The 26,081-nt window shown below is 41.8% G+C and overlaps 1 protein-coding gene across 1 annotated transcript in view; it reads left to right on the top strand.

The window, feature by feature from the left end:
• trrap (transformation/transcription domain-associated protein) overlaps nucleotides 1–8,000 on the top strand; it is an 81,624-nt gene extending 73,624 nt beyond the window's left edge. Inside the window, exons 67-72 of the mRNA XM_071462115.1 lie at nucleotides 79–304; nucleotides 729–946; nucleotides 1,589–1,773; nucleotides 2,783–2,986; nucleotides 4,758–4,952; nucleotides 6,726–8,000. Coding sequence (XP_071318216.1) covers nucleotides 79–304; nucleotides 729–946; nucleotides 1,589–1,773; nucleotides 2,783–2,986; nucleotides 4,758–4,952; nucleotides 6,726–7,010 — 1,313 coding nt within the window. The 3' untranslated portion in view covers nucleotides 7,011–8,000. The remainder of the gene's footprint in view (nucleotides 1–78; nucleotides 305–728; nucleotides 947–1,588; nucleotides 1,774–2,782; nucleotides 2,987–4,757; nucleotides 4,953–6,725) is intronic.
• Nucleotides 8,001–26,081: the final 18,081 nt, after the last annotated feature.

Here is a 26,081-nt window from a genome sequence, read left to right on the forward strand (position 1 = left end):
GAAATAGGGAGATTAAAAAGTCCAGTGCTATAAGGAGATTTCTGCTGTAACAATGGCTTTTATTTTCTCCCCTACCAGACTTTGACTTCAGCGTGCCAGGCTCCATGAAGCTTCACAATCTGATCTCTAAGCTTAAAAAGTGGATCAAAATCCTGGAGGCCAAGACCAAGCAGCTGCCCAAGTTCTTCCTCATTGAGGAGAAATGCCGCTTCCTCAGCAACTTCTCTGCACAGACAGCTGAGGTGGAGATCCCCGGGGAATTCCTCATGCCCAAACCTACGCACTACTACATCAAGATTGCAAGGTAAAGGACTTTTCTACACAGGGACACCTGGGGCTAGTAAACAGGAGGGTGAATTTACACCAGCCACGAGGCAAAAACCAGCTCTGCTCCACCAAGCACATATTGCATTTTAGATGCCCTTTTCTGTTCTACTGATACTTAGTTCTTTCTCCAGTAAACAATTTTAAACAGATGAATGTAATAGAATTACCTATGAATACAAAGTATAGGTAACATGCCTATTATCCTGTCCTGAATCCCCCAGTGATTTTAATCCAAACTTAAAGACATTATGTAATAAATCTTGGTCATTTTGAGTCAGAAAAATACAAAGCTTTCACTAACCTGCTCTATAGAAGCAGTGAATCACACAGAATCGAACCCTTGTATCATTCCTCCCACACCATTTATTACTTCAGTTCTGTTTCTCTGCACCTCTCTCCAGGTTCATGCCCAGAGTGGAAATTGTTCAGAAACACAATACTGCGGCGCGTCGTCTCTATATCCGCGGCCACAATGGTAAAATCTACCCCTACCTGGTGATGAACGACGCCTGCCTGACTGAGTCACGCCGAGAGGAGAGGGTCCTGCAGCTCCTGCGCCTCCTCAACCCCTGTCTGGAAAAGAGAAAGGAGACCACCAAAAGGCACCTCTTCTTCACAGGTAGGACCTGAGATAAGAGAGATGGGGCCTACGTGCAGGAGGTTTAAAAACATAGATGATATTTCACTAGGATTATGTTAGGAGCATTTCTGTTTTTCTGTTGTTTTTTTTTAATCGTGCTATCATCACCAGCTTTTCAAGAAAAAAGGAAAGTTGCTTTTTTTTTTTGCTCCGGTTTGTCCACTAAGAAGAGTTGGCACTGACCATCTCCTTTCATTTTTCTTCTTTCTCTCTCTGTGTCTGCCTCATTCAGACACCACACACACAATTTCAATTCACTTTCAAGCGCTATTTCCTCTCTTGTCATCCCCTTGTGGTTTGCCTCCACCCAGATGTTTGCCCACTCTCCATTTATGCACTTGATTGGTTTGTTTAAGGGGAAATATGGAAGGGGAATTCAGCGGTCCCTTCCAACCCATTTCCTCCCAACTGAAATGGCTGGTATTGATTTGATTTGGGGTGCCAGTGTATGTAAATGTTTAGACTGCTTTTACCAGGCAACCAGTGCACAGCCTTTTACCTTCTTTAACCCTGCCTTGCAGTGATCGATGGCAAATGTTTCTCCACTCTGGAGTATTTTAGTTGTAGGTGCCCCCTTTCCCACCTGTATCCTGTCTTCTTCTTCTCCCTCCGCCTCTCCAGTGCCCCGAGTGGTGGCAGTGTCGCCTCAGATGCGGCTAGTAGAGGACAACCCTTCATCTCTGTCACTGGTGGAAATCTATAAACAGCGCTGTGCCAAGAAGGGCATCGAACATGACAACCCTATCTCCCGATATTATGATCGTCTGGCCACTGTACAGGCTAGAGGCACACAGGCCAGCCATCAGGTATGGATAAGATCATATACATCTGCATACACACACACACAACATAGACAGCACAAACACAGCAGCGCAGATTGGTACGGGCGTGGCCTCTTTTTTTTTTGCTTCCCATTAATATGCAGCCTATGTGTTTAAATTGTAATTTAACAATAGCCTTGTGTAGCCATGTCACAGTCACTGTCCTGTTAAAACCATGTATCTCCAAAATGTAAGCTTTTGAATAGTTAAGACAATCGTTTTCAGCTTTGTGAAAATTCATTTGTCAGATTATTCAGTGAGTTTTTTTTATTGTTTTTGTCTAGTGTTCCTAACCCATAAAGGAGGAACATTTGATTCTTCAGTTAATTTGAAAAATACATGGTTTTCACTGAATAGCAATGATTTGCTCTCATAAGTGAATTAATCAGTGGCTGTCAGCCAAACTACTACATCAACAGAATAATGTGTTCTTTATTAAAAATCATCAACATGAATCCTTCACGTGATTGGCTGAACGCACTACAAGCTGTGTTGTCATTCGCTTATGCCTCAAGGTCACAAACTGTAAAATTATGGTGGCTGTTCCTGGAGACTGGTTATCACGTTAGCTATCAATCAAAAAGAAAAAAACAGACCAACCAAGTTTGTTGCTTAATTTTTATCTTTTTTGGCTGCATTGCTTTTTGTTCTTTGAGGGCTCTTTTTGGTAGAGAAATTATGTCTCTGCCTTTGCTATAATTGATGGCCATTTTTCTGATGGTTCAACACAGTGAAAGTGAAATAGAGGAACTAACAAAGATCCTTTGCTCTGATTCTTAAATAAAAAAGCCTGATATATTTTTCATTGATATTTTAGACGGCTAGAAAATTATGTGCGCTCAGGTTGTCTACTTCTGGCCTCTGGAATAAGAAAATCCACCATCAGTGGTGAACTGTGGACACTGAATCATACCTAACTAAAGTGATGACCAGTAATAGGTGAACCATGACTGCACGCCTAACCTCTACCCCCCCTCCTCATGTCTACTGCCAGGTCCTGCGGGACATCCTGAAGGAGGTGCAGGGCAACATGGTGCCTCGGAGCATGCTGAAGGAGTGGGCCCTCCACACCTTTCCCAATGCCACTGATTACTGGACCTTCCGGAAGATGTTCACCATCCAGCTGGCCCTCATAGGCCTGGCTGAGTTCATGCTCCACCTCAACAGGCTCAACCCTGAGATGCTGCAGATAGCACAGGTAGGAAATACACACCAACATACGCTAACAGAAACATGTTGGACTCTTCTGTCAAGGGCAAGTGTGATCGCTGTGACAGGAACTAATTGAATGGATATACACTCTCATAGATGCATTAAGAGATCACCATTACCCTCCTCATATCTGGCCGTATGAATTACCATTCTCCCCTATGACATTCACGCTCGGCCTATCACTCAGCCAGTCGCTGTCAATGCGAAGGATGTTTTGACAGAATGTTATATTCAGTTTCTCTGCTCAACAGCTATCAAAGACGTTTCAATTTGAAGAGGGTGTGTGTGTGTGTGTGTGTGTGTGTGTGTGTGTGTGTGTGTGTGTGTGTGTGTGTGTGTGTGTGTGTGTGTGTGTGTGTGTGTGTGTCATAGTCAACATACATCCGTCTGGTGCTCAGGGTCCGCAGACAGCTTTCTTAAAGTCATTATTAAAGATGATTGTGTCAGTTGGCCACCCCTCCCCTCTGATCCTAATCGGCCTTTGCTGACAGGCGTTCCTCTGGGCAGCTAAGCGCTGGTATTAAACCCCCTCTCTGCCTGTTCCACTCCGCAGATCCCATTAGACACAGGAGGATTACGGTGCGGAGAGTGTACACACACACACACACGCACGCACACACACACAAACAGAGAGAGTGCAAGGGCAGGACATCACAGTAGTAGCATCATACCCCACCCTGCATAAACACACCTTCTATTCCTTAAAGTTGGCCCTCCTAGAGCCGAGTGATGGTGTGAGGCATCAGCTCATCTGCTCTGTGTTGTTCATCAGGCCTTAATTCAGTTACGGACTTAATTCTTTCAACACAGGTCTTCCTGAGGCAGTGCCTCATCTCCTGAGAATCTGTTGAATTGCCCTGTGGAAATGTTTCCGTATCTCCGCTGATACTTGACATTTGTTCTTAAACTCACTCAGTAGATGTCATCACTCACAGTCAAGTTCACCGTGGTGAGGCGCCGCATGTGCCACACTTATGTTGTGTCATCCCATTTGCACCAGCCCCAGAATGAAGCTGTCGCTGGCCACTAGTCTGTTGATTTAGCATTCTGAACACATCGTCCACATCCAACTGTCTGCGGGCACATCAGAGCCTCCTGGGGGTTTCTGGTGTCTCAGCCCACTGCCTTGAGGCCCTCCGCTGGGGCCTGTAGGAGCTAATCACAGTAAGGAGTGGGGGGGGTGGGGGTGGGTTAAGGAGAAGGAGGGGAAGAGGCGAGACAGAGGAGGAGAGGGAGCATGAGCTGGAATGAAATGCTCTGCTATAAAGCTGTCAGAGCCACTCACCTTTTCATATAAGGGAGCTTATCTTCCCCGGAATGGCTGCTTGTGTAGCGGTCCTCTCGCACATAAATGCAGGCTTAAAGATGAAAACTTGGCTGTATATATTTAAGTCAGCGGGGAGCGACGGAGGAGAGGGGAGTGGGAGTGAATTGAGGATTATAGATGTTCTGCTGCTGATAGTTTGACATGTTACTGTGTCTAGAGCACGCAGATCAATAACGGCAGCCATTTCGTTGGTGTGAGCTTGTTTTGTAACTCCCGTAGCCTTTCTGAAGAAGAGTCATTTTCTGGCAGGGCCTATGTGGACTGTAGAAAGGAATATTTATAGCTTTATAGCATTTTGAGCAGACACCTCTAAACAGTGCTTTATTTAAAATGTCCTCCCTCTCTCACATACAGCCATCCTCACACATGCACACTCATTTGTAAGACTGCTGACAGCTACTTTAAATTTGACTCTGTTCTCTGCTTTTAGGACACAGGAAAACTCAACGTCTCCTACTTCCGCTTCGACATCAACGATGCCACAGGCGACCTGGACGCGAACCGTCCTGTTCCGTTCCGCCTGACGCCAAACATCTCTGAGTTCCTGACCACCATTGGTGTCTCCGGCCCGCTCACTGCCTCCATGATCGCTGTGGCACGATGCTTTGCCCAGCCAAACTTCAAGGTAACTACAACTAAGAATAAGGATACTATATTGTTTTACAGATGAATATAGAGACTGAATATAGCATATGATTATAGGCTCACTTGTTGGGACATTGCAGATTTGGGAGGGGACAGAATTTTAATCATTGTTTAGGGAGATTTTTTTCCTTTAATTTTAGCTTTAATCAGGCATGCAGACATAAAATACAGTTTGGATTTCTGTAATTAGCCTGCTTTAAACAACTAGGTTTCCCAGGTATTGTTTTGCACTTAAACTGAGTGAACTTCCTCTTTGGTTTTATCTAAGGCACAACCAAACAAAAACAACGCAATGAAAACAGGAACAGTCAGAGGGGCTGTATAATGTATCTGCAGCAGGACAATAATGACAGGCGTGTGGTGCCTCTTTATAACTCTGGCACATACTTTAAGTCTGGCTGATGTGAAGGGAGCAGAAGCGCGTAAGATTTAAATAAACACTCACTCGATGATGTGAACTAGTTGAGGACTGGTGCCAGAGGCCAGTGTTTGTTGTGGTCAAAGAAAATAGACGTTTCCAGGGAACGCAACAAACACACAAAAATCATTCACTCAAATATAGCGTCGCCTTAAACGAATATAAACAATCTAATGCTGCCTGAAACCATATAAACACTTAAGCTAAGAGTAGGGAACAGCATGTACCTAGTTAGGTGATGATTGCTAGTGTTGTGGCCCGTCACGGTTTTGATGGTTATGTATTTCAGTTCTGTGCCACCATAATGAGCTTCTAACAACACACAGAGATTTCCCCCAGACTGATTGACACATCCTTAATTGGAGTTAACAGCTTTGTTTTATGTGTATGTTTAAGATTGGAAGTGGCTTCATATAAACTGAGGTTTTATCATGTTTAATTGCTCACATTCCCATGACGGACATTTTGGACGCATGGCTTAGGAAAGTGCCCAGGAGACTGGCAGACTTATTGTGTATAAACAGCATTCCGCGACACATAAGCCGATAGATTGCAGCGGTTATCACATTAGCTTGGAATCTCATGAGCACCTGCAAAGCAGCTATAGATGTTCTGCAGAGCTGTGAAAAGGTTTATGTGCCTCTGGAGTTTTGCATAATTTGTTGAAACCACGGTCCACATACATGCCTTTGGAGCTTCTCTGGAGCTTTCAACCTCATCTTGTGGTCTTCCTCAGTTGTTACCATGTGACTCAGTACTGAACTTTAGTGATATGTGGTGGAAATTGCAATCCCCTCTGTTCAAATTAAAGACCTTCTCCATCCATTGAGCACAACAGCTGGATGCAGTAAAAAGCTCCATGAAAAGCTAGAAAAGAGACCTTGAGGTTTAAAGAGGGGGCGTTGACTGTCTGTTTTTCTTTTTCTTTTTTTGGGAGGTTCAAACTTTAACACTCAATATGGGAAATCTTTTCTTTTCCTCTTGTTGTTGGATTGAATTTAGTAAAGTTAAATTAAGTTTGTAACATTTTTCCAGACAGGCTTTTTTTTTTTAAAGATGTCATCAAGATTTTATAGCAACAGCATCATAATCACATTTTCACATTTTTGTGACTAGTTTGACGAGATGAAACAAAGCAGTCACCCTTACGTGCACATTTTGCTCTGCATCAAAGCTAAGCAGCTACTTTGCTAAATTTGGGCACGGACAGGAAACTAACCACACTGTCATCTGGGAAATGTCTCTAAATATGAGCAGTGATTGTCTGAGGATCCAGCGACAGACAAAATGTACACGCTTCGAAATTTACATCCTCATCTCCTCTGTGTCTGATAGGTGGACGGCATCCTGAAGGCCGTCCTTCGTGATGAGATCATTGCATGGCACAAGAAGACCCAAGAGGACACATCTATGCCCCTGTCCCCGGCCGGCCAGCCAGAGAACATGGACTCCCAGCAGCTCGTCTCACTGGTCCAGAAGGCTGTCACGGCCATCATGACACGCCTCCATAACCTGGCTCAGTTCGAGGGAGGGGAGAGTAAAGTCAACACCCTGGTGGCTGCAGCAAACAGCCTGGACAATCTCTGTCGCATGGACCCTGCCTGGCACCCTTGGCTCTGAGGAACCAGAGGGGGAGAATGAGCAGGGGGTGGGGGGGTGTGACGCAGGGCAAGGAAAGATCTTTATGGTCTCTTTCCAAACACATCTGACAAACACAGACAGCATCTGTTAAATGTATGTTGCTCCTCACTGTGTAAAGCCTGATGGACGTGTTGGACTCTTCTCTTGGTCAAAGTACACTCAAACCGTTCGCTAAGTGGAATCAAGTTGAAAAAAAGACCCTAACTGTCACATGGGTAGTTTGAACAGGGCCTACCAGTAAGTTGAATACTTATACCTGGACTGAATCTTTTTATGAAAACACAATTCCTCCTTCAACTTATATTTATTTTTATAACTCAATGACAAGGAGTCTTATCTGTGATGCCAGTCATTCAGTCTTTAATACGACAAGGAGGCTGTACAAATATCGGTGTAGGTATCATAATGAGCCGCTCACTCAAGCTAATGGGAGTTTTCTTTTAACTTAAGAGATGGGAAAATCCTGTTGTGTGCTTCAGCTGCATCTGTGTCCTATTTCACATGCACCCAGATCTTACTATGAACATACATTTTTTTCCCTAGAATCATTTTGCCCTCTCAAATTTGTGTTTTTATTTAAGCGGAAAACTATGTAGCTTCTTTTCCATCCCTGCCGAATGAGGAATTTTGTTGTCCTGTGAATAAGAGATGATGTTCTTTACTTCTTTTTTTTTTTTTTTTACCCACTGCTTGAACTGTGTGAAGATGTCTGACTATTCAAAAAGCCATGTTTCTTTACATTAGTTTTGTCTTTCCATCAGTCCTGTTGTGACAAAGTAAAACTTCAGGGTGGAATTGACACTGTCATAAGCTATAACTGCTGTAATGCAAATATCATTCCCAAGCCGGCTGTGTATGCATATTCCTCTCCTTTTTGTAAAGGTACAAAACCTTTTCCAGCAGAGGTATTATCGCTTGCCTTGTAAATAAGCATTTTGTTGTAATAAAATGCTCTTTTTTAATAGAGAAGCTGTGTTCTTTTTCCTTTGATCTCTTGCAATCTACATTTATAATATGTATATATTTAGAATATAAAGACACTTTCAACCGATGACTGTAAAGAATAAGTTGCACCTGTGCTCATAATTAACATACGGAAAAACTCTCAATTGGTTTTCTTCCTGAGTTATCTTTTTTTTTTTTTTTAACCAGTTGTAAAGCAGCAATAATAACAACCAGTTATCACCATCTGCGCTTCTCGTCTACTGCATCACTGTCGCAGCCATAATCACCCTGAAGGGCGCACTCTCGGATATTATTGCGGTAATAACTCATGCTGTGAAATGACTCCAGACGAACCGCTCTCTGACGTTAAAAAGTCTATTGCTGTCATCCTTGCAGCTCACAGTTAGTAGACATTTATGGAGAGGCATTTCAGCGCAGCGGTGGAGAATCAAAGTGTGGCTCTGTGTCTCGTGGAGGTACAATAACCTTGTGGTCATCCCCTCCCTCTTGTTAGAAAGTCCTGCGGAGGTGTGCTGAGGCGTTTGTCTCCTCCCCTGGTGCTTGATTAATGCGTGCTAGTAGATCTCCGAGTGGGCTGGCCTCACTTGACTTATACACACTGTCAGCAGGCTCGCCCGCACTCATAAACAAAGGTTATATCTCTGTTCTTCTCTGTGCAATCCACCCAGTCTCTGCCTCGCAACATGTTTACACAGCGTCTCCGACATTTCTCTTCCTCCCTGAGCCGCAGAGGAGGAGAAACGCTTATGTCTATAAGGTAGCTTGCAACATTCACCATTCATCTTTTTTTTTATATTTACCCTCCTGCTAAGTGTACTGTGTGTTTTCACTTGGTTGGGATTGTTGGAACAAATGCTGTACTGATTGTTTTAATTTATTTATTTTCATTTCAAGTTGCCTGGTCTCCCAAAATAAACCATGTCCATTACTGATATCTGACTGATTTTAGGCTTTTCATGTTTGGACATCGCTGAGAGTCCTTCCTGGTCATGAAGACTGACCACACCTTGACGGGAGGAAATGAGAGTATCTGCACACTGGATAACAACTGCCCAAACTTCACTGGACAGAAAAGGGCAATGTTTCAACCCCTTTATCAGGCAAATGCCCGCTGTGACAAAGGATAAGATCTATGTACAAAATGCATTACATCCTGTAGATGACATAGTCAAGTGTCAAAAGTTGCACAGAGTTTATAGAAAACGGAAAAACGTTTGATCGAATACTAAATATTAGAATATTGAACAAGCCTGAGAGTCTACAGCCACGCTATTGTCTCTGTGAGGCAGCTGAATGATAACATTAGCATGCCAGCATGCTCACAATGCCAATGCTAACATGCTGATATTTAGCATGTACATTGTCATTTGTCAATGCAGATGTAAAGTCACCCCCCAGATCATCACTTTTTTTGGTAATTCATCCAACGGTTGCTGACATAGTTCACTCAGACTGGTGGTGCTTGAGGGAAGGTCAGGATTCGTACTATTGGGAGAATGAATCTCTGTAGAAAATTTCATAGCAATCCATTAAATAGTTGATGAGATATTTCTGCTGCCTGTTTTTTTTAAATCGAATAAAGCTTTGGGATTTTATTTTTATCCATGTGCCAGTAGTTTCCTCCACCTGCACTTGAATATCTGTCCGTCTCGACAAACTGCATATTCACATAAAATGCAGATGTGAAGAACTTGAACCTGAACATAACATATCTGTCATTTTTTAATCTCAGCCAGCAAAGCGAGGCAGCCCAGCACCAAAGATTATAATCTCACCAATTTGCCCAACCGGCTTGTTCGTGGATGCATCATTTCCCCACCGGTCACACTGGTTTAAACACCCGCCAGGTTGACCCCCACGACACCACAACCAGTGCCTCTTCAGTAACGAGAAATGATATTCATGTCAAGTCGGGACAAAACATGATGGAGGGATTTAGTTCCTCCATGAAATGGAGACAGAGACAGACACACAGCCTGTTCAGTCCCTTTGAGAGATGATGTTTGAAGTTGTGGGTGCCCTCTGTTGGGACAGGCATCCATTTCACGCCTCAGGTGTCTGTCCTGATTTGAGAGAGATTAGGTGAAATATGAAATCCACAACAGCAGAACACACACACACACACACACACACACACACACACACACACATCCCTCCCCTATAGATCTGTCATAACCTGCCTTCTGGGCTCTTTCCTCGGCATCCTGTGACTGCAGACAGACATCGTAGGAGCAGAGGTGACGGCTGCGGCAACCCCACCTCCATCTTTTCTTTCCTTTTGTCTCTCTGCCTGATATGAGTGAAGTGCAGGCGAAGGCTTCACCACCCTCACCCCCCCCATCTCTCTCCTTTTCTCTCCAGTAGTGTGAGAGGAGTGGAGGTGATTGATGTGCTCCGGTGGGAGTGGAGGTGTAGAGCCTGGATCATCATCAGCGCTGGCACAGAGCAGAGATCTCAGAGGACACACCAAAGCAGGAATAGATCCTGGCAGGACCAGATGATGAAATCTTCCCCCTCCAATGATCCTCATCCCCGCTGTGGAAGGCTGAAGGAAGGGGGGGGGGGGGTATCCAAGTTGCATTTGGATACAGAGTAATGGAAGCTTACAGTAGACATGCAAGTACACGATCAGTGGTTGTAACGTTGAGTCCACAGACGAGCTGTTCTGAGTGTAAAGAGAACAAACAGAAAAAATACTTCACCAACTCCCAAATCCACTTCTCTTTTTTCTTTCCTCTTCACAATTCATCATTCAAGATGAGAATGCCACTGACTCTTTTTCTGTTTTTACTGCCAGCATCCAATTATACATCACATTGTGTCAGGCCTTGTCGCACGCACTGGGGGGAGAAGCGTCTTTGTATCTTTATGTAAACAAACAGCATTAATCAAATAATGGCTGTGCGTTGATCTCTAGTCTGAGTAGCGGTGCATCTCATATCTAGCAGCTGAGGATTTGTTTTGTTACTCAGTGAAGCAGGCCCATTAGGACCTCTAATGGCGTTTCCACTCAGAGGAGTTGAGCTCATTAGTTCTGTGTCTAAAATCTGCCATTATGATTTTAATTGCCCAAGCTGTACACACAGTTGTATGGGAAGCAATCAAAGTCACCATTTTTTCTCGGTGACAGTGATGCGGCGGCGCATCGGCAGCTCACATGCTGATTCAAATTTGTATTGATATATTTTGTATGCCAGTCTTTATGCTAAGCTAACCGCCTGCTGGCTGCAGCGTCATATTTAACAGGCTGATTTGAGAGTGGTATCAATCATCTCCTCTAACTCTCAGCCAGAGAGTGAATAAATAAATAAATACATTTCGCAAAACGTCAAACTGTTTTATTTTGGATTTTTTTTTTTTTAACATCTTATGAGACATCTTCACTGGTATGTGAGTAAACATACTGCAGTAGCTAAACGTGGCATCATGAAAATTGTACTGCTTCTGATAGTTGTACTACTGCATGTGTCAAGATACATTTGGAATCTCTGTCCATTTCCAAGTACATTCTGACGCTGCCCTTGTAAAGAGGATTTTGAGGACCCACGACACATAATCTGTGGGCCCTTTGACCCCCTGTTTGTAATAATTTCACTACACTCAATTTTATTTAAAATATACAGCACATTTTGAAACTGGACCAGCTGACACGAAATTAATGTGATGCTCCTGGGGCATTATCCTACTTTGCCCAGACGGTAATCCAGCACTGCCTACAGAGTTGCAAAGTTGGAGGAATTATTTTTGGCATCCCTGATTCCATAAATAAAATTCCTGATCTTTTTTCCCCCCAAAGACAGTTACTCATATCACTGTGTGAGGAAGTGTCAAAAAGATTTTCAATACAATTTACTGTACTACTTTAAGTTGAGATTAGACCTGTGGCAATCTTCTTATGCCTCTCTTACAATATAACACATGGTTAAGTAGGTTGCAGGTGGATACTATACAAAGAGTCCAGCTTTGGAACAGAACAACATTAAAGTGAACTAACAGAACTGACTGGGACAGAAATACATGAAATATGAATGACCTGAATTCTGTCTTACTTGTAGCAAAACTAAAAATATGGGCTGCTAAGCTTTTCTCTTGCTCTTCTGACTGTACTTTTTGTAACATGCATGTGTATGGTATAACATCATCCACTGGTTCAACATTCTTCCGTTTCTCTTGACAAGGGCCCCTTTAAATTCAGTGATCGGAAAGCCTTTTTCCTTGTTAAATCAAACATTGTGCTAATCACACAAGTGGCCGGCTGAGAGGTATCCACATGATTCCTGATGTCAGACAGTACATAGCGCATCAAAGTGCTTCGGAAATCAGTTTGTGCGCAGCAGGGCTCGGTGTGAACCTTCCTGCTGGTGCTGCGCACATTGATTCAGCGCTACGAAGCTGGAAATGTGCCGGCCAGTGTCAGTGCTACTGCATGAGGAGAACAAGGAGCAACCGCTGAGAAGGGTATCTGATGATGCTCTCGCTTACACCGCCTCCTCGACATTATCAGGTGGTGTGGTGTAAATGAGGACAATTACACACACAACATTCAATAAATAAAGACGAGTTCAAGCAGCCGTTACTATCAGTTCAGCCTCCGACTTTTAACTCCTTGTTGGAGAAATCTGGAATTTCTATCACAGATATCTCCCACTTAAGAACCACGTACCTGTCAGCAAATTGTTGGCAGAACGGCTACAAGTGCACCACAGCTGGTATACTTCAAAATAAAATCCATTATTAACACAACACAATCAATTCAGCTCAATTTTTTTTTTTTTTAACTTAGTAACGAACAGCTACAAATTCATTGTACATCAAAATAGCTAATGTATACTGTTTGTCTGCTGGGACTGCATGATGAGTATTGAGGCTAAAAAACTTGGAAAAATGCGTGAACACTTCCAGGTCAAAACAGTGGGTGTTGTTCCTTTTCTTCTCATAATACAATAGCTAATTAGCTGGTCAGCCGGAGCACATTTAACAGCATGCAGATGTACATCCCTAAATAGTCTGACTGAGGTGCTAGGCTTTTCCCTGAGTTGCCAGGTCATATATCAAAAAAAAAAAAACAACAAAACAAAACAAAAAACTATGTATAACAAATAATGGCTCTGCTTCAGGGATTCACCGTTTAACTCTCTTCAGAAATTGGTTTGTAAAGTGAAAATCTAGACTTCTAAAAGGATTCATAACTTATTTCACATTATATTTTTCCCATAATGTTTCATAGCAATGAGCAGTGTATGAATTTTAAACTTCACTCACTGAGTACTTCACAGTTTCTCCAGCATCAACTTAAAAAAAAAAAAAGCTATCTGGTTTATTTCCCAAGTGATGAGATGAATTTCATAGCTTCCATAACACTTTTTAAGTGAAAAGTAATACAGAGAATATATAATATATGCCAGCAGGAATAAGTCAGCCAACGAGTTTTATTTGAAGGAAAGTCCACCTCCGTGTGATGAAGTGTTATAATAAGCTATACTTTTTGGTGTAACAATTTCCCCCAACCTGCCTTATCTGCTTCTACTAAACTTAGTTTCAACTTTCAACAACAACTGCACCAGGCATGTTGCATTGAGCTATGTTCTGTATGCGAAGGTTGAGATGGTAAATGCAATACTGATGTTGGTAGGTCAAGTTAAGAAAAAGTAAGATGCACCTCTTAGCTAACACTGCATTGTGTCGTTTTCCAGCTTCGGTCTAAGAAATTGCTGCATTCACCTGGTATCCCCGGTCTAAATCATTCCTTGTTAGACACGTCAAATGGAAAACTGGAGTCAGGAAGCTCTGCTCCGGTCGATAGAGGACTGTTGGTGCGGAAATTGGCAGCTCTGTTTCTTGGGTAATGGATTTCTCGCTGTGTGATTGTTGAATGAAAGAGGAACCCATTTCTTTTATGATTATGATGCCAGAAATGACCTTGTTTGATGGATAAACTTAATACAATCCCTTATATTACCTGCATGGCTCTACATAAGCCGTTCTGTCAGTCCCTTTGTTTTGCGACTGAAATATCTCAACAACTACAGGAACTGAAAGAATGGCAAACATTACACCAGCTAAACATCAGCTTATTAGCATGTTAATGTAGCTGTAGATTTCCTCTGGGTACTCTGGTTTCCTCCTAAAGATATGCAGGTTACGTTGATTGGTGATTCTAATTTGCCTGTAGGTGTGAATGTTAGTGTGAATGGTAGTTTTTCAGCTCTGTGATAGACTGGCAACCGGTTCAGGGTATACCCCGCCTCTTGCCCAATGTCAGCTGAGATTGGCTCCAGCTCCCCATGACCCTTAAAGGATAAGCAGCATAGCAAAGGAATGAATGAACAGATGAAACATGCTATGTCATCATGGCATGGCCGGGGAACAACGGACCACCAAACAATAAATCATGCCTAGAAGTGCTAAGATACGTTACCTTAATCAAGTCGATGTCTTTTCCTCAGTGTAACTAGTGGGATTTGTAGTTCACCTTCTGTGGCTGATTCATCTCTGATAAAGACTTTAATTGCCAGCCATCATGGCTTTGTCATGGACATGGCCAGCAGCAATAGAGGCATCTCCCACCAGTGCTCCCCTCCATCCTGAGCCAATTAATGATTCTCCTCTTAGGATGTCCCGATCAGACCAGGCAGAGAGCTGTTCAGCCTGGTTGACAACTGCTCCCCCTCCCCCTCCTCCCTCCTCCCCCCGTGGCCTCCACCTGACGATCCCAGCATCCACAGCACTCTCACTCTCCTCTGCGCCCAACCGCGTGATTTAATTTGTTTGGTAATATCAGGATTGGCATGTTCAGCCCAGCTTCACTCCAAAGTGAAATTGGAAAAGGGTATTGGAGCCTCACCATGTAAAACTGCCTCACCTTGACAGCTGCTTGAGTGGGCAGCGGATTGCTGTGGAGAGTGGAGGAGGAGGAGGACGGAGGAGAGGAGAAGGTGGAGGGATGAAGGATGTACCTGAGAGGAAGGCAGACACCAATTCACTTCTCTCTTTTCCACAGGGGAGTTTTGTGTCAGGAAGGGAGCCAGCTACTAAGGCGGAAGCTGTTTAAAGTGGAGACAAAGCACCAGGTGCTACTGGGGACCAATCTGCTCCACAACAATATGCTGGAGCTCGTCCAATCTGTCCAATCAGCTTCCAAGGAGAGTCTGGCAAGACAGCTCATCCTGTAGTGTTTGATGGATCTTGTTGTAGTTTGTCACATATAATTGTTCAACTCAGATCTTCAAACTGGGCATTTGATCATTGTGATCACAGGCATGTGCTCAAGAGAGCTGCTTGCTATTTATCTCCAGATTTTCCCAATCCTCCCAAAACCCACACAGCCATTTATTAGCAAATGTTGTTTTTTAGTGGTGTTATCTTTGTGGTACTTGAAAAGCATGGCCTGTGTCTTTTGTAGCCTCATTTCCTGAGTGAGTCCATTATGAGCATTTAAGAACAAATAATGAATTAATTACGATGAAAATAACCCTAAATTTTGGATTGTTAAAAGAATAGTTCAAATTTTGGAGAACACACTTATTCTTTTTCTTGCTGCTATAATTGAGAAGATTGACACCATTGACATTAGATATTGTGCTGGAGCCAAGAGGCTTGCCTCTCTCCAGATTTCAAAAAAATGTTACCAACACCTCTAAACCGCACTACTTAATGATATTATATTATTTTCTGGTATTTTTTTTTTAATGTCAAACACAAACAGAAATGTGAAAAAGCTGTGAATACTTGATTCTCCACTAATCTCAGTACCTAAATCTGGTTTACATTCATTCATCGGACTTATTGACATGGATTTGCTACATTTGTGCAGAGTGCTGAGCTCAACAACCTGCCTCTGGCATTCCTCTGATGAACTTGGCGATGTTTTACGGCCATGAGTCATGTTTGACCGATAGCTGCTAAACCTTCACCACTGGATTCATGGCCGGCGGAGCTGCGTTGTGAACACACTCTATTTCATTTGGATTAAACAGATGAGATATAACATGTTAAGTAGTCAGTTTGCTGGAAAGAGAATCCAAGCAAATTCCCCCATTTTCCAGTTTTTATGCAAAGCTAAGCTAAAAGCCTCCAAGCTCCAGCTACAGACTAGCTGACGACTGATTATGTAAAGTAATAGCAAGACAGAATATTTACAATGGAATCTGATAGAACTAAAGTTATAGTAAATTAAGTTTTATTGCTTCGCTCTTCAGAATTCAGAAGACCAAAAGGACTTTTTCACCAGTGTTCCTGCAATTCAATAACAATCATACAGGGAGAAATCCAGGTGTCTATGTAGGCTAACTAGTTTTATATAAATGCACATTTGACTGACAGTAACAAGTTCTATATTCTGTGAAACTAATTCTGGAAACTACTGAAAGTCACGAACTGAAAAAGTAGATGAGAAGGAGGGAAAATGGTGAAAAATAAAAATCAGAAAATTATTACTTGAGTTAACTTCACAGTTCAATTAATAATTCATTCATGTTTTATTTGTTCTTGTTTTCAAATGGCAGTTTCATTTTGGCCATTCTCAGCAGATTCTGTCAGATCCAGGACTTGTTCAAAGCTGCCAAAGCATCTGCGTTATTATGAGTGCTATACCCACCAAGTTGACTTATCCTCACACAGGAATCCCGGAAAAGGTTTAATGAAAGATTGCAGAGGTTGAGAGGAGAAGCTGTGTATATGTCTGGAGTGACAGCTTAACAACCCAGCAGACAGACAAGACAACCAGTGAACCTTATTACATATATATATGGAAAGTCAAGGTCCATGTCTCTGCTTCTTCCATTGTAACTCAAACAGTAAAAGCTCCTGGACTAGAAACATGCTGAGGCAGCGAGGAGAGATGGTAATCAGATTAGTTTTCCCAAAACTTTATGCAAGGCAGATGGCCATCATTTGTGACTATGTCACTCTGTTAAGGCCTCTGTTGTTCCTGATAAATCATGGCAGCTTGATGGACAGTGATGAAGAGCTGAAAAAATATGAGTGCCTGAGTGTTCAGCTGACTCTGCTGCTTCGGGAGCATCAGCTCAGCCAGAGAAAGAATCGAAGGTAATTGGATTCAATAAAATTGTGCTGCAATTGATCACTCTGTAGTTTTGGAAAGTTGAGGCTTTGGCTCACAGATATGCACGCATGTCCACACACACACACACACACACAAACACACATCCGCTGCTCGCGCCCTTCACGTCAAACAAAGTGAGATGGCCTAGATAGGTAGACGGGGAGACAAGCAGGGTGTTAGAGGGAGCAGAAAGGAATGGGAATCTGAGGCCAGATTCATTTCCACCTCCAGTGGAGGGAGACCACCTATTTAGCCTGTCTGTGAGAGGCCAGGCCACAGGGACGATAACAGATCACAGCCCATCAGCCGTCAGAGCTCAGATCTAACTGATGGCGTCGAGAAGAGAAGTCATGGCCGCATTTCACGAACTTAAGACTTCAATTTCCATACCATTAAGCTTGTCTGTGTTAGGGCATTTCAGCAGTAGTTTCCATGAATCCACAGTGATACATATACCCATGACACAGTTGCCATGACTCCAAGAGTGTCAGAGCTTGTGATGTTTAGAGGTTTACGTCAAAAAATGTGTGTTTTTCCACTCACTTGAGCTCATTTTGTCTGTCATGTTGCCAACATACAACCTCGTTACACCTTAAGGGACATAGGGAAATATTTTTGGTGTGTTTGCTCGTACACACTGAATGATGTTCCCCTCTTGTTTAGTGAAAGAATGGAGGAGGAGCCCCAATCTCCTGTCTTCCCACCTCATTACCCACACCTGGATAAGACTGCAGGGGATCCTAATTTAAGTCACTCGTTAGCAACGTCCTAATGCGTTCTGACAGCAACAAGAGCAGGGGATGGAGGGGAGGTGAAAGAGAAAGATCGAAAGAGAAAGAGGGTGAGAGAGGGTTAGGAAGGCATGGAATTGTCTTGACAGAGACAAGCAGAAGGAGGGGAGGCGTCTGTGCGTTACGAGAACTATTCTTATTTCTTGCTTTGATTTCCATAAAATGAGCATCATCCTAAATCATCCGAGCCCTCCGCTGGTGGCCTTGTATGCATAAACCATTAGGCTCTATTGCTAATGCACATAAACTAATGAACACAATATCGTTTTCCACTACTGTACACCGCCGCACAACAGGAAATCAAATAAAACCCTGTTTACCAAATAAATTCTTCTGTGTCTGTTAGGCCTGCCTCCGGTTGATTGTATGTTTTGCAGCAGACGCAGCTGCACGGTGGCTACAAACAACACAACACATCAGCATGCTGGGTAATGGATCGGAAGAAATTATCAAGGGAGCTGGGGTAAATTTGACTTTTGAGAGTGAAGCGTGGTGAATTTACACCTCCAAATGGGTTTGGAACAAGGTCGGAAAGATTTTCAGTAAAAGCAAATCCCTTTGTCTGCCCGAGATGTGGAAGGGATATATCCTCCATTACCTTACAATTGCAAGAACCAATGTTCACTCCCAGCGCAAATCCCATTTCACTGGCCCCAGTGAAATGTTTTACAAGATTTCCATATTAGGCCAGTTACATCCCATATTTAGTAATTGAAAGTCAATGAATGTCTCCTCCACAAGACTGCTGGTAAAAGACAATTGTCTTATTCATTTGAAGTGGGAAAAAGGGGTTTGTAGGTCTTTTTTACGAAGTCGAGCAGAGAGAAATTTAGCAGCTGTGAAATGTAGAAAACGTCTTAAAGCGGACTGAGAAGCTCAGATTTGGTGTTCATTATTATCTCTATTTCTTTCTAAACTTTTACTTGAAGAGAAGTAGAGACATAAGTAATCCCAAAAGAGGTCCCAGGCTGGACTCATAGCTCAGATGAAGCAGGTGTCAACAGAATCTCCGGGATGCCCATTATTTTTACATATAAAGCTCCAAAATTTCCATTTTCTGTGATATTAAAAATCTGGAGTTTGGGGGTATCATTTTGAGTCTTAGGCAACACAGCCATGAACTCCTCTAAAACTGGGAGACAACAAACTGAATAAGAGAGAAGGTTGGAGAGGCTGGGGATCAGCAAGTTCATCTTGATAAATATGAGAAAATGTTCCAAACCGACTCATTATTCCTGACCTGGTGTATAATTCTGGCTCGGCAGCCTGTCGAAGCTTCGCGGTGAGAAGCAGGGAGAGAGAGAGAAGTGACAGGAGAAGTGCAGAGGAAAAGAACAGCTGGTGACAATACGCTTCATGTTGGCATTTGCAGATGAAAAGGGACCTTCTGCCTTCAAAGGCACTGAAAGACGAGTGTGAGGAGAAAAAGGGGAAATATATCAAGAAAGTGCCAGAAATAATGGACCTGCAGTGAACATCACTGTTGTCTTTTCTCTTTTTTTTTATTAATTAATTTTTTTTTGAGTGAAACTGACACTTACTCATCATTGATAGCAAAAACTGGACCCTGTGGGTGAAGGTCTTGGTTAAAAATAAATGTATTTTACAGGTATGACATCGAGTAACACCGTTAACTGCTGTAAACATCAGGTGACAATGATTTTTACTCAGCCGATGACTATAATATTTACAGCAGCCAAATGGTAGGTTGTCTAAAATGACGGATCCAGTCTGTGAGATGAAATTCAAAGGAAACACAGCAGGAAAGTAGTGCATTAATTGAAGCTATAGTTTTCTCTACTACTGAGTGCAATAAGACACTCTCAGCAACTGAAAATTACTATATAGATGTTTGCACTTTGTTAAATAGTTACAGGGCTGCAGTGAGCATTTTAGAACTGGGGTGGGTACAAATGGGTACAAATTCCCCTCAGTATCCTCAATAGTAGATACAACCCTGAACACTTCTGACCTTGCAAATCAGCCAGCATAAACCTCCACGGTGCAGCTAAATAAAGACACATTTTAGTGTCAAAGATACAAGATTTGTCATCTACTTCTGAATCCAGCAGGTGCGACAGGCAGCTGGTTTCAGCATCACCTGCTCCAGTCACAACCGGTGTACGCTAACACCAGAAGCAGCAGCAGCAGATTGTAGCTTCCTTATCATATATAACCTGAATATGAATAAAATGACTACAGTTTTTTTTTTTTTCAAGTTGATCTGAAAAGTAATTTTAATTCTGATATTCTTGTGGCTTGATAGTTGCCCAACAGAAATGAGGGCTCTTGCTCAGCACAGCCTGCATGGATTTCAGCAGGTGAGATAAATAAGAATGTGCAGTATAAATAACTATGCAATTAATATATAATCTTGTCCTTACTGTACCCTACCATGCTGGTAATGCAGCCTCACCGTTTTGCACAGCGATGAATAATTCTTTCCCTGATTGGAAATAATACTGGGAAGCCTGTAGCACAAAGATATGAGCTTTAATTTGGTTTGTTGATGCATTCTGAGGGATAAACAAATAGATAGTGACATGATCTTAGACAGGCAGAGATGGATTTCCTGGTTACTTTTTCACGGTTGACTTTGTTTGTGTAGCATGTGGTAACACACTAGTAATGAGATTTTTAAGCTGAAATGGCATTCAAATACTGTTACATATCTAGATGGATGAGGGAAGCTAATATGAAGAGAATATTTATAAGTTTACTGCCATTAGTTACAGTTTTCTAACTTTGAGTTCAGCTGCCTGCAGAGGATTTTAAAAAACATGCAAAAGAATGGGTCGAATTGTTTATTTACCGCTAACATAAGCTGCAAAGGTTAACATGACTGGCTAACTATCTTACTACCTACTGTGGTAACCATGTGTTACTTAAAAGGCCAAGGTAGGTCCTAAAATAACTAGATTAGTTTTTGTTTACATACTGAGTTGGTCTTCTGATATGTTATAGAAGAAAATTCAATAACTTTGTGGCAAAGTTAAAAAAAAAAAGAAAGAAAAAAGGGGCAAATTGAACAAATGTTCAACCTCTAGAACAGCAGAAACAGACGACCTGTAAGGGCACATGGGGGCCAGCATAGACTGAAAAGTCTGAAAAGTGAAGCCAATGCAGAAGTGCCTTAAACCTGTATTTAATCTAATGACCATTAGGGGGCGACTCCACTGGTTGCAAAAAAAAAAAAAAAAAAAAAAAGAAGTCAAATTGTACTGAAGTCTATGGGAAAATGGCCCTATTTCTTACTTGATTCATTACCTCAGTAAACGTTTTCCTAATGAGTTTATGTCTCAATCACTAGTTTCAAGTCTTCTTCAACAACATGATGTTTATTTTTTAAATTACGGTCCCATACAGAAGGAAATAGACGATAAAGCAGGGTATTCATTAGGGCGTGGCTACCCAGTGATTGACAGACTGTACCACACAAGGCGACCTTCCTGACAATCAGGACAGAGAACAGAGCAGGTCACATCCACCCCTCACTCCTCCTTAGCTCCACCTTTTAGTCTAAATATGGCTTCTTCTGGTTTCAAAAAACACAGATGATGCAAACTCAAGGGTTTTCAATGGCAGTCCACAAACCAATGGGTGACGTCACTGTGGGTTGCCACTTGAGCACTGTAGCCTCCAATCTGTGCTGAAGATGTAGCGCTGCTCTGAGGGTGTATTGTTAGCTCTTGTATTAAAAAGATAGCCAAAGTTCTTGTCAATGACCTCCACCTCCAATGAAACCACGTTCTGCAGCAGAAAAAACTTACAAATAAATAAAATAAAATACAAATAATACAAATTGGAGTCAAAGATGACTCCATGGCTTGTTTCTTCCAGATATGTATTAATATTATGCGTAGCAGAGATAGCGGTGCTATCAAGGTATTAAATAGTATTAAATTAGCTATTGTATTAAAAAGGCTCTAGGGATAGGGTAAAGTTGATAGATGAGCAATGTGTACTAGATGGATCGGAGGACTATTACCTGGTGAGGATGCTGATGACTTTTTGCCTGGAGCATGGAGCTTTAGATGCAGTCTAAAATTTCATATCAATATATCAATATCATATCACTCATATCATCAGTAACATATATCATAAAATATCATGTCACAATATCTATGTAACCACCATATGCATAATTGCATAATTAATAATAATTCATTATTTAGGGGATTCTAGTTTTAAATCTATAGAGTCAAGAAGGGGACAAAAATCTGCTATTGACTAACGTTAGATTAATTAACCAGATAGCTATAATGTGAACTGATAAAATCTGGTGACAGCTGTTGTCTTAGTTGACAAAATCAACAGTGGTGTGTCAGAAATGAGAAGCCTGCTTTTGTCTACATGTGTCTGAAATCAAACACCTATTGTTTCTAAAACTATTGAGGATTTTGACTGTAAATCAGCAACACAGCCAATTCAGTTTGTCTTATTATTGAATTTTAACTTCAGCCTCTAATTCTGCACTTGTCCACTGTACAAAAACACTTCAGGCAAATCCAAAGGCAATGGCACAAGCCATATTCTGCTTTGTCCTTGTCCAGGGTACCTGAACGTTTTCCAGCTAGTTGACCCCTGCCACTGCTTCGGAGGCACTTTCCAGCTATTAGACTAATTTGTTCTGGTGTCCTGCAGTTCTACAAAAGCAGCGGTGAAAAGGTTTTGCAGTACAGTGTACATTCACAGGAGGGTTGTAATTAGCACAGATTGAAGCGCTGTGCCTTACCTACCCCTGTGCAGCATGACAGATGCCTTGAATGATAAACACAGTGTGCAACCGTGCAAGATTGCATTTACAGTCACATTATAAAATCTGAATAAACACGTATGTGGAGTGTTGACATTCAGTTTTATGGAGGGATATTACAATGTGAGTAGGATCACTTAACCTTTTCATTTAACCTCTTAATGTGTTTTTTTTATACAGTCCAACTGAGGTACAATTTAAAAAGGGGGTCACCCCTTGACCTTCAGCTCTTGTAATAGTGTCAGTATCTCAGTAGGAGGACTTGTAACACTGGCTGGAAGATTAAATGGGTTCAAATGGGTATGTGTGCAGCTTGTTTTTGTGAACATGTGCATGTGTGTGAGCGCATGTACCTTTCCAGTGAGGTGGGTCAATGTCACCGGATCACTGGGAATAGCCTTCTTATCTACCTGCCATTGCTGTTCCACTTGACACAAGGGACGGTTGTCAAATGAATCAAAGTTTAAGGGCCTCCGCCGCAACAAATAACCCCATTACCTTTGTGGGAGGATTGAGAGATGACTCCCACAGACTCTTCCCCATTAATAATTAAAAACACTGATGCTGTTGTCACTTTTCATAAATCAAATTTAACAGTGTGCTGATGGAGTGGTTGCATCACTGTGGATTTTCATGTTTGTGTGTGCATGCTGAGAGGTGTAAACTACACGCAAAATGACACACAGCGTGACCTTAGCTGTTTGATGATGGATTGCTGCGTTGTTTAACATCAGTAACAGAATTATTTTGATGAGCTGCCGACGATTGATGGCAGCGCTGTAGAAATAATCATTCTGAGTGTAAAAAATTAAACTTGTTGATGTTGCACTCAATAAATGTGCCTCTGTTGAAATTAATAAATGGCCAAAGCATAATTTGTTTAATTGGTTTTTATGTTAATGTTGCATAGCGCCAAGATGTGAGAGGTTTGTTTGCCTGCAAAATGAAAACTAATAGAATAAAAAAAACAAATCTTGATATTTATAGAAACCAATTTGCTGGCCACTCCATATACAATTCAGTAAATGAATGAGTGCTTCTGTGTGTGTGTGTGTCTAAAAGAGGCTCCTCTATAAAACCTTCCTCAAGGTTCTCTGAACAATCACCAAGAACAGAGAGGTAATGTACTGTCACAGTGACACCTGTGTGTCTTTGAGGCTCCACACACATTTGTGACTTTGAGTGCATCCGCGTGCCAACCAGAACATTTGTGTCCATACTTCCATGTGTGCGTGAACGCGAGCGTGCATGTGTGCAATCACGTCTAGCCTTTGCGCAGGAGCCCATGGGACCCTTGTGATAAATTGTTGACAGCCTGCAGTAATTACAGATCTCTGCTCTGATAGCTTCAGCCACCAAGTCTGAGCAGGAGAGATAAAGCAGCAGATAGTTTTCAATCTACCAGTTCGTCATATATAATAAAGATATTGTCCCGTTTGATCACCACAGAAATCAGCTCAAACTAATTAATACTGGACTCTTGTTTGTTCCGGAGAGCATTTCTTGTTTAAGTGGGAAAAAGAATCGAACATTATCCTTGTCTGTGACTTTTAACTTTGCTTTCCAATTTCTCTCCTTCTGTGAGTCACATCCCTTTGACAGAGTTATAATGGCAGCGAGATGAAAATAGATGCAAGTAATGAATTCACTGTGCACATTCTCACAGGCTCTGTAGCTACAGTGTGCCTGATGACATTTAGATAGTATTTGTGTTTCTCTGTGGGTGACCCGTGTCAAAGAGCAAATCTTCTCTTTTCATCTCACTGAATCTCTAATTACAGTGCAGTGAATCATGTTATTTCCTCCTATTGATATCTTCCCACTGACTCATTCCCAAGCTCATTCAATTGCAGAGGGAGTAGGAAATCAAGTAAATTGTGTATAACTGGTGTTTGGGATGTGACGCCTTTCTTGTAGCATCTGTTTTTATTATCAGACTGCATGTTTTTAAGTTTTCTTCTTAATCACGGCTATTTTTGCAGGGCCATGCTACCAAGCTAGCATAATGGAAAATTATCCCCTTAAAAGTAAAGAAAACACTTTAGATCAAACACATTTATAATGTAGTTTAGAAATGAATGAGTTAATTGTGATAATTTTTTATTGTGCATTCACATCTCACAGCCGTAGGATGCTCTGATTACAGCTATGCGCTCTGAAGCTACAGGGTTTTGAACACATCATGTATTTATTGCTGCTATTGTGTTTTCTTCCATAACTTTGTTTTAATATGTTAACATCAACCCCCTGTTTTGCAACCATCCCCTATGCATCTGAATGACTCTGCAATTCAGGTGCTACCTCAGACTCAAGTGAGGTGGAGGATTTTAAATGGCTGTAATCATCATTCATCACTCATCATCCATTTTGCAGCCTTTCCAGGTGGAACTGTGATGGAGGAATTACGTCAGCAGCAAACCAAGGGATGCAAAATCTGATTGGCTGTTGATGGTGAATGATCTCGAAAAGGAAAACTGTGGCCTGTGAGACGAAAGGCAAAGCTGATGTTATAAACGCTGTAAAGTTCATTTGGTTAAAGAATAATAAATTTATTTTTTAACATGAAGAAACTGTAAACTAAGCTTCATCATTTGATAAAAACAGAAACACTATAAGTCCTTTTCTATACATGTTATAGTGGCAAAAGAACAGGGGTTTCTAATATTAAAAGTAGGTGAATCCCCATTAACCTGCTTAATGTGCAATTTGAAATTAAGTAATGTACATGCATGAATTTTGAAAAAAACTCTCAAATATTGCAAAATAATTTATACGTTTGCATTAGCTGGTTTTTAATACTATTCACCAAAACAATATTTCACAAAACTGAAATGGAAACACTTTTGTTGCGCTCCAGCCATGGTGCCTATATCCCAGGGGGCCAGTTCCAACCGAGCAGCACACTGCTGAAAATCTGCCGTCATGTTTAATTGGAACAACATTGCAAGAGAAGGAAATCCAACTTTATTCCCATAACATCACTCAGTGGAAACCCAGACCATTCACAATTGCGTTTTATCGACTTTTCTAAAAGATCGCTTCTAGTTTGCGCAAAACTACTATGGAAACCCAGCTAGTGTCCGTGTTGTGTTTTTATTTTATTCCATTTTATTTTACACCTGTGCTTGTCAAAGTGAAAAAGACCTAATCTGAATGTAATTTTTGATCACTTGAGGGCAGCACAGTAAACTATAAAGACACATTAAAACGTTGATATGGTGAACATGCTAGCAAACAGTTGCTTTAGCAACATTAGCATTCATTTTAGCTACAGTTCTGTTGGTCTTCACCAATTCCAGAGCAGCTAAATGCTCCGCTATGTTCACCAGCTAGTCGCTAACTTTGAATGTCTGCAGTTTGGTGCTGGGCTGGTAGCGCGCAGCAGGTTTATCCGAGATTGTTTTTTTTCTAAAAACAACTTGTGGTGCCTGGAAATGCGACTGATTAGAGTGGTGAGGCTGAACTGAAACAGT

This window comes from Trachinotus anak, unplaced genomic scaffold (assembly GCF_046630095.1).
Source record: "Trachinotus anak isolate AG129_WGS33_773 ecotype Australia unplaced genomic scaffold, CSIRO_AGI_Tana_v1 ptg000025l, whole genome shotgun sequence".
Taxonomy (NCBI): domain Eukaryota; kingdom Metazoa; phylum Chordata; class Actinopteri; order Carangiformes; family Carangidae; genus Trachinotus; species Trachinotus anak.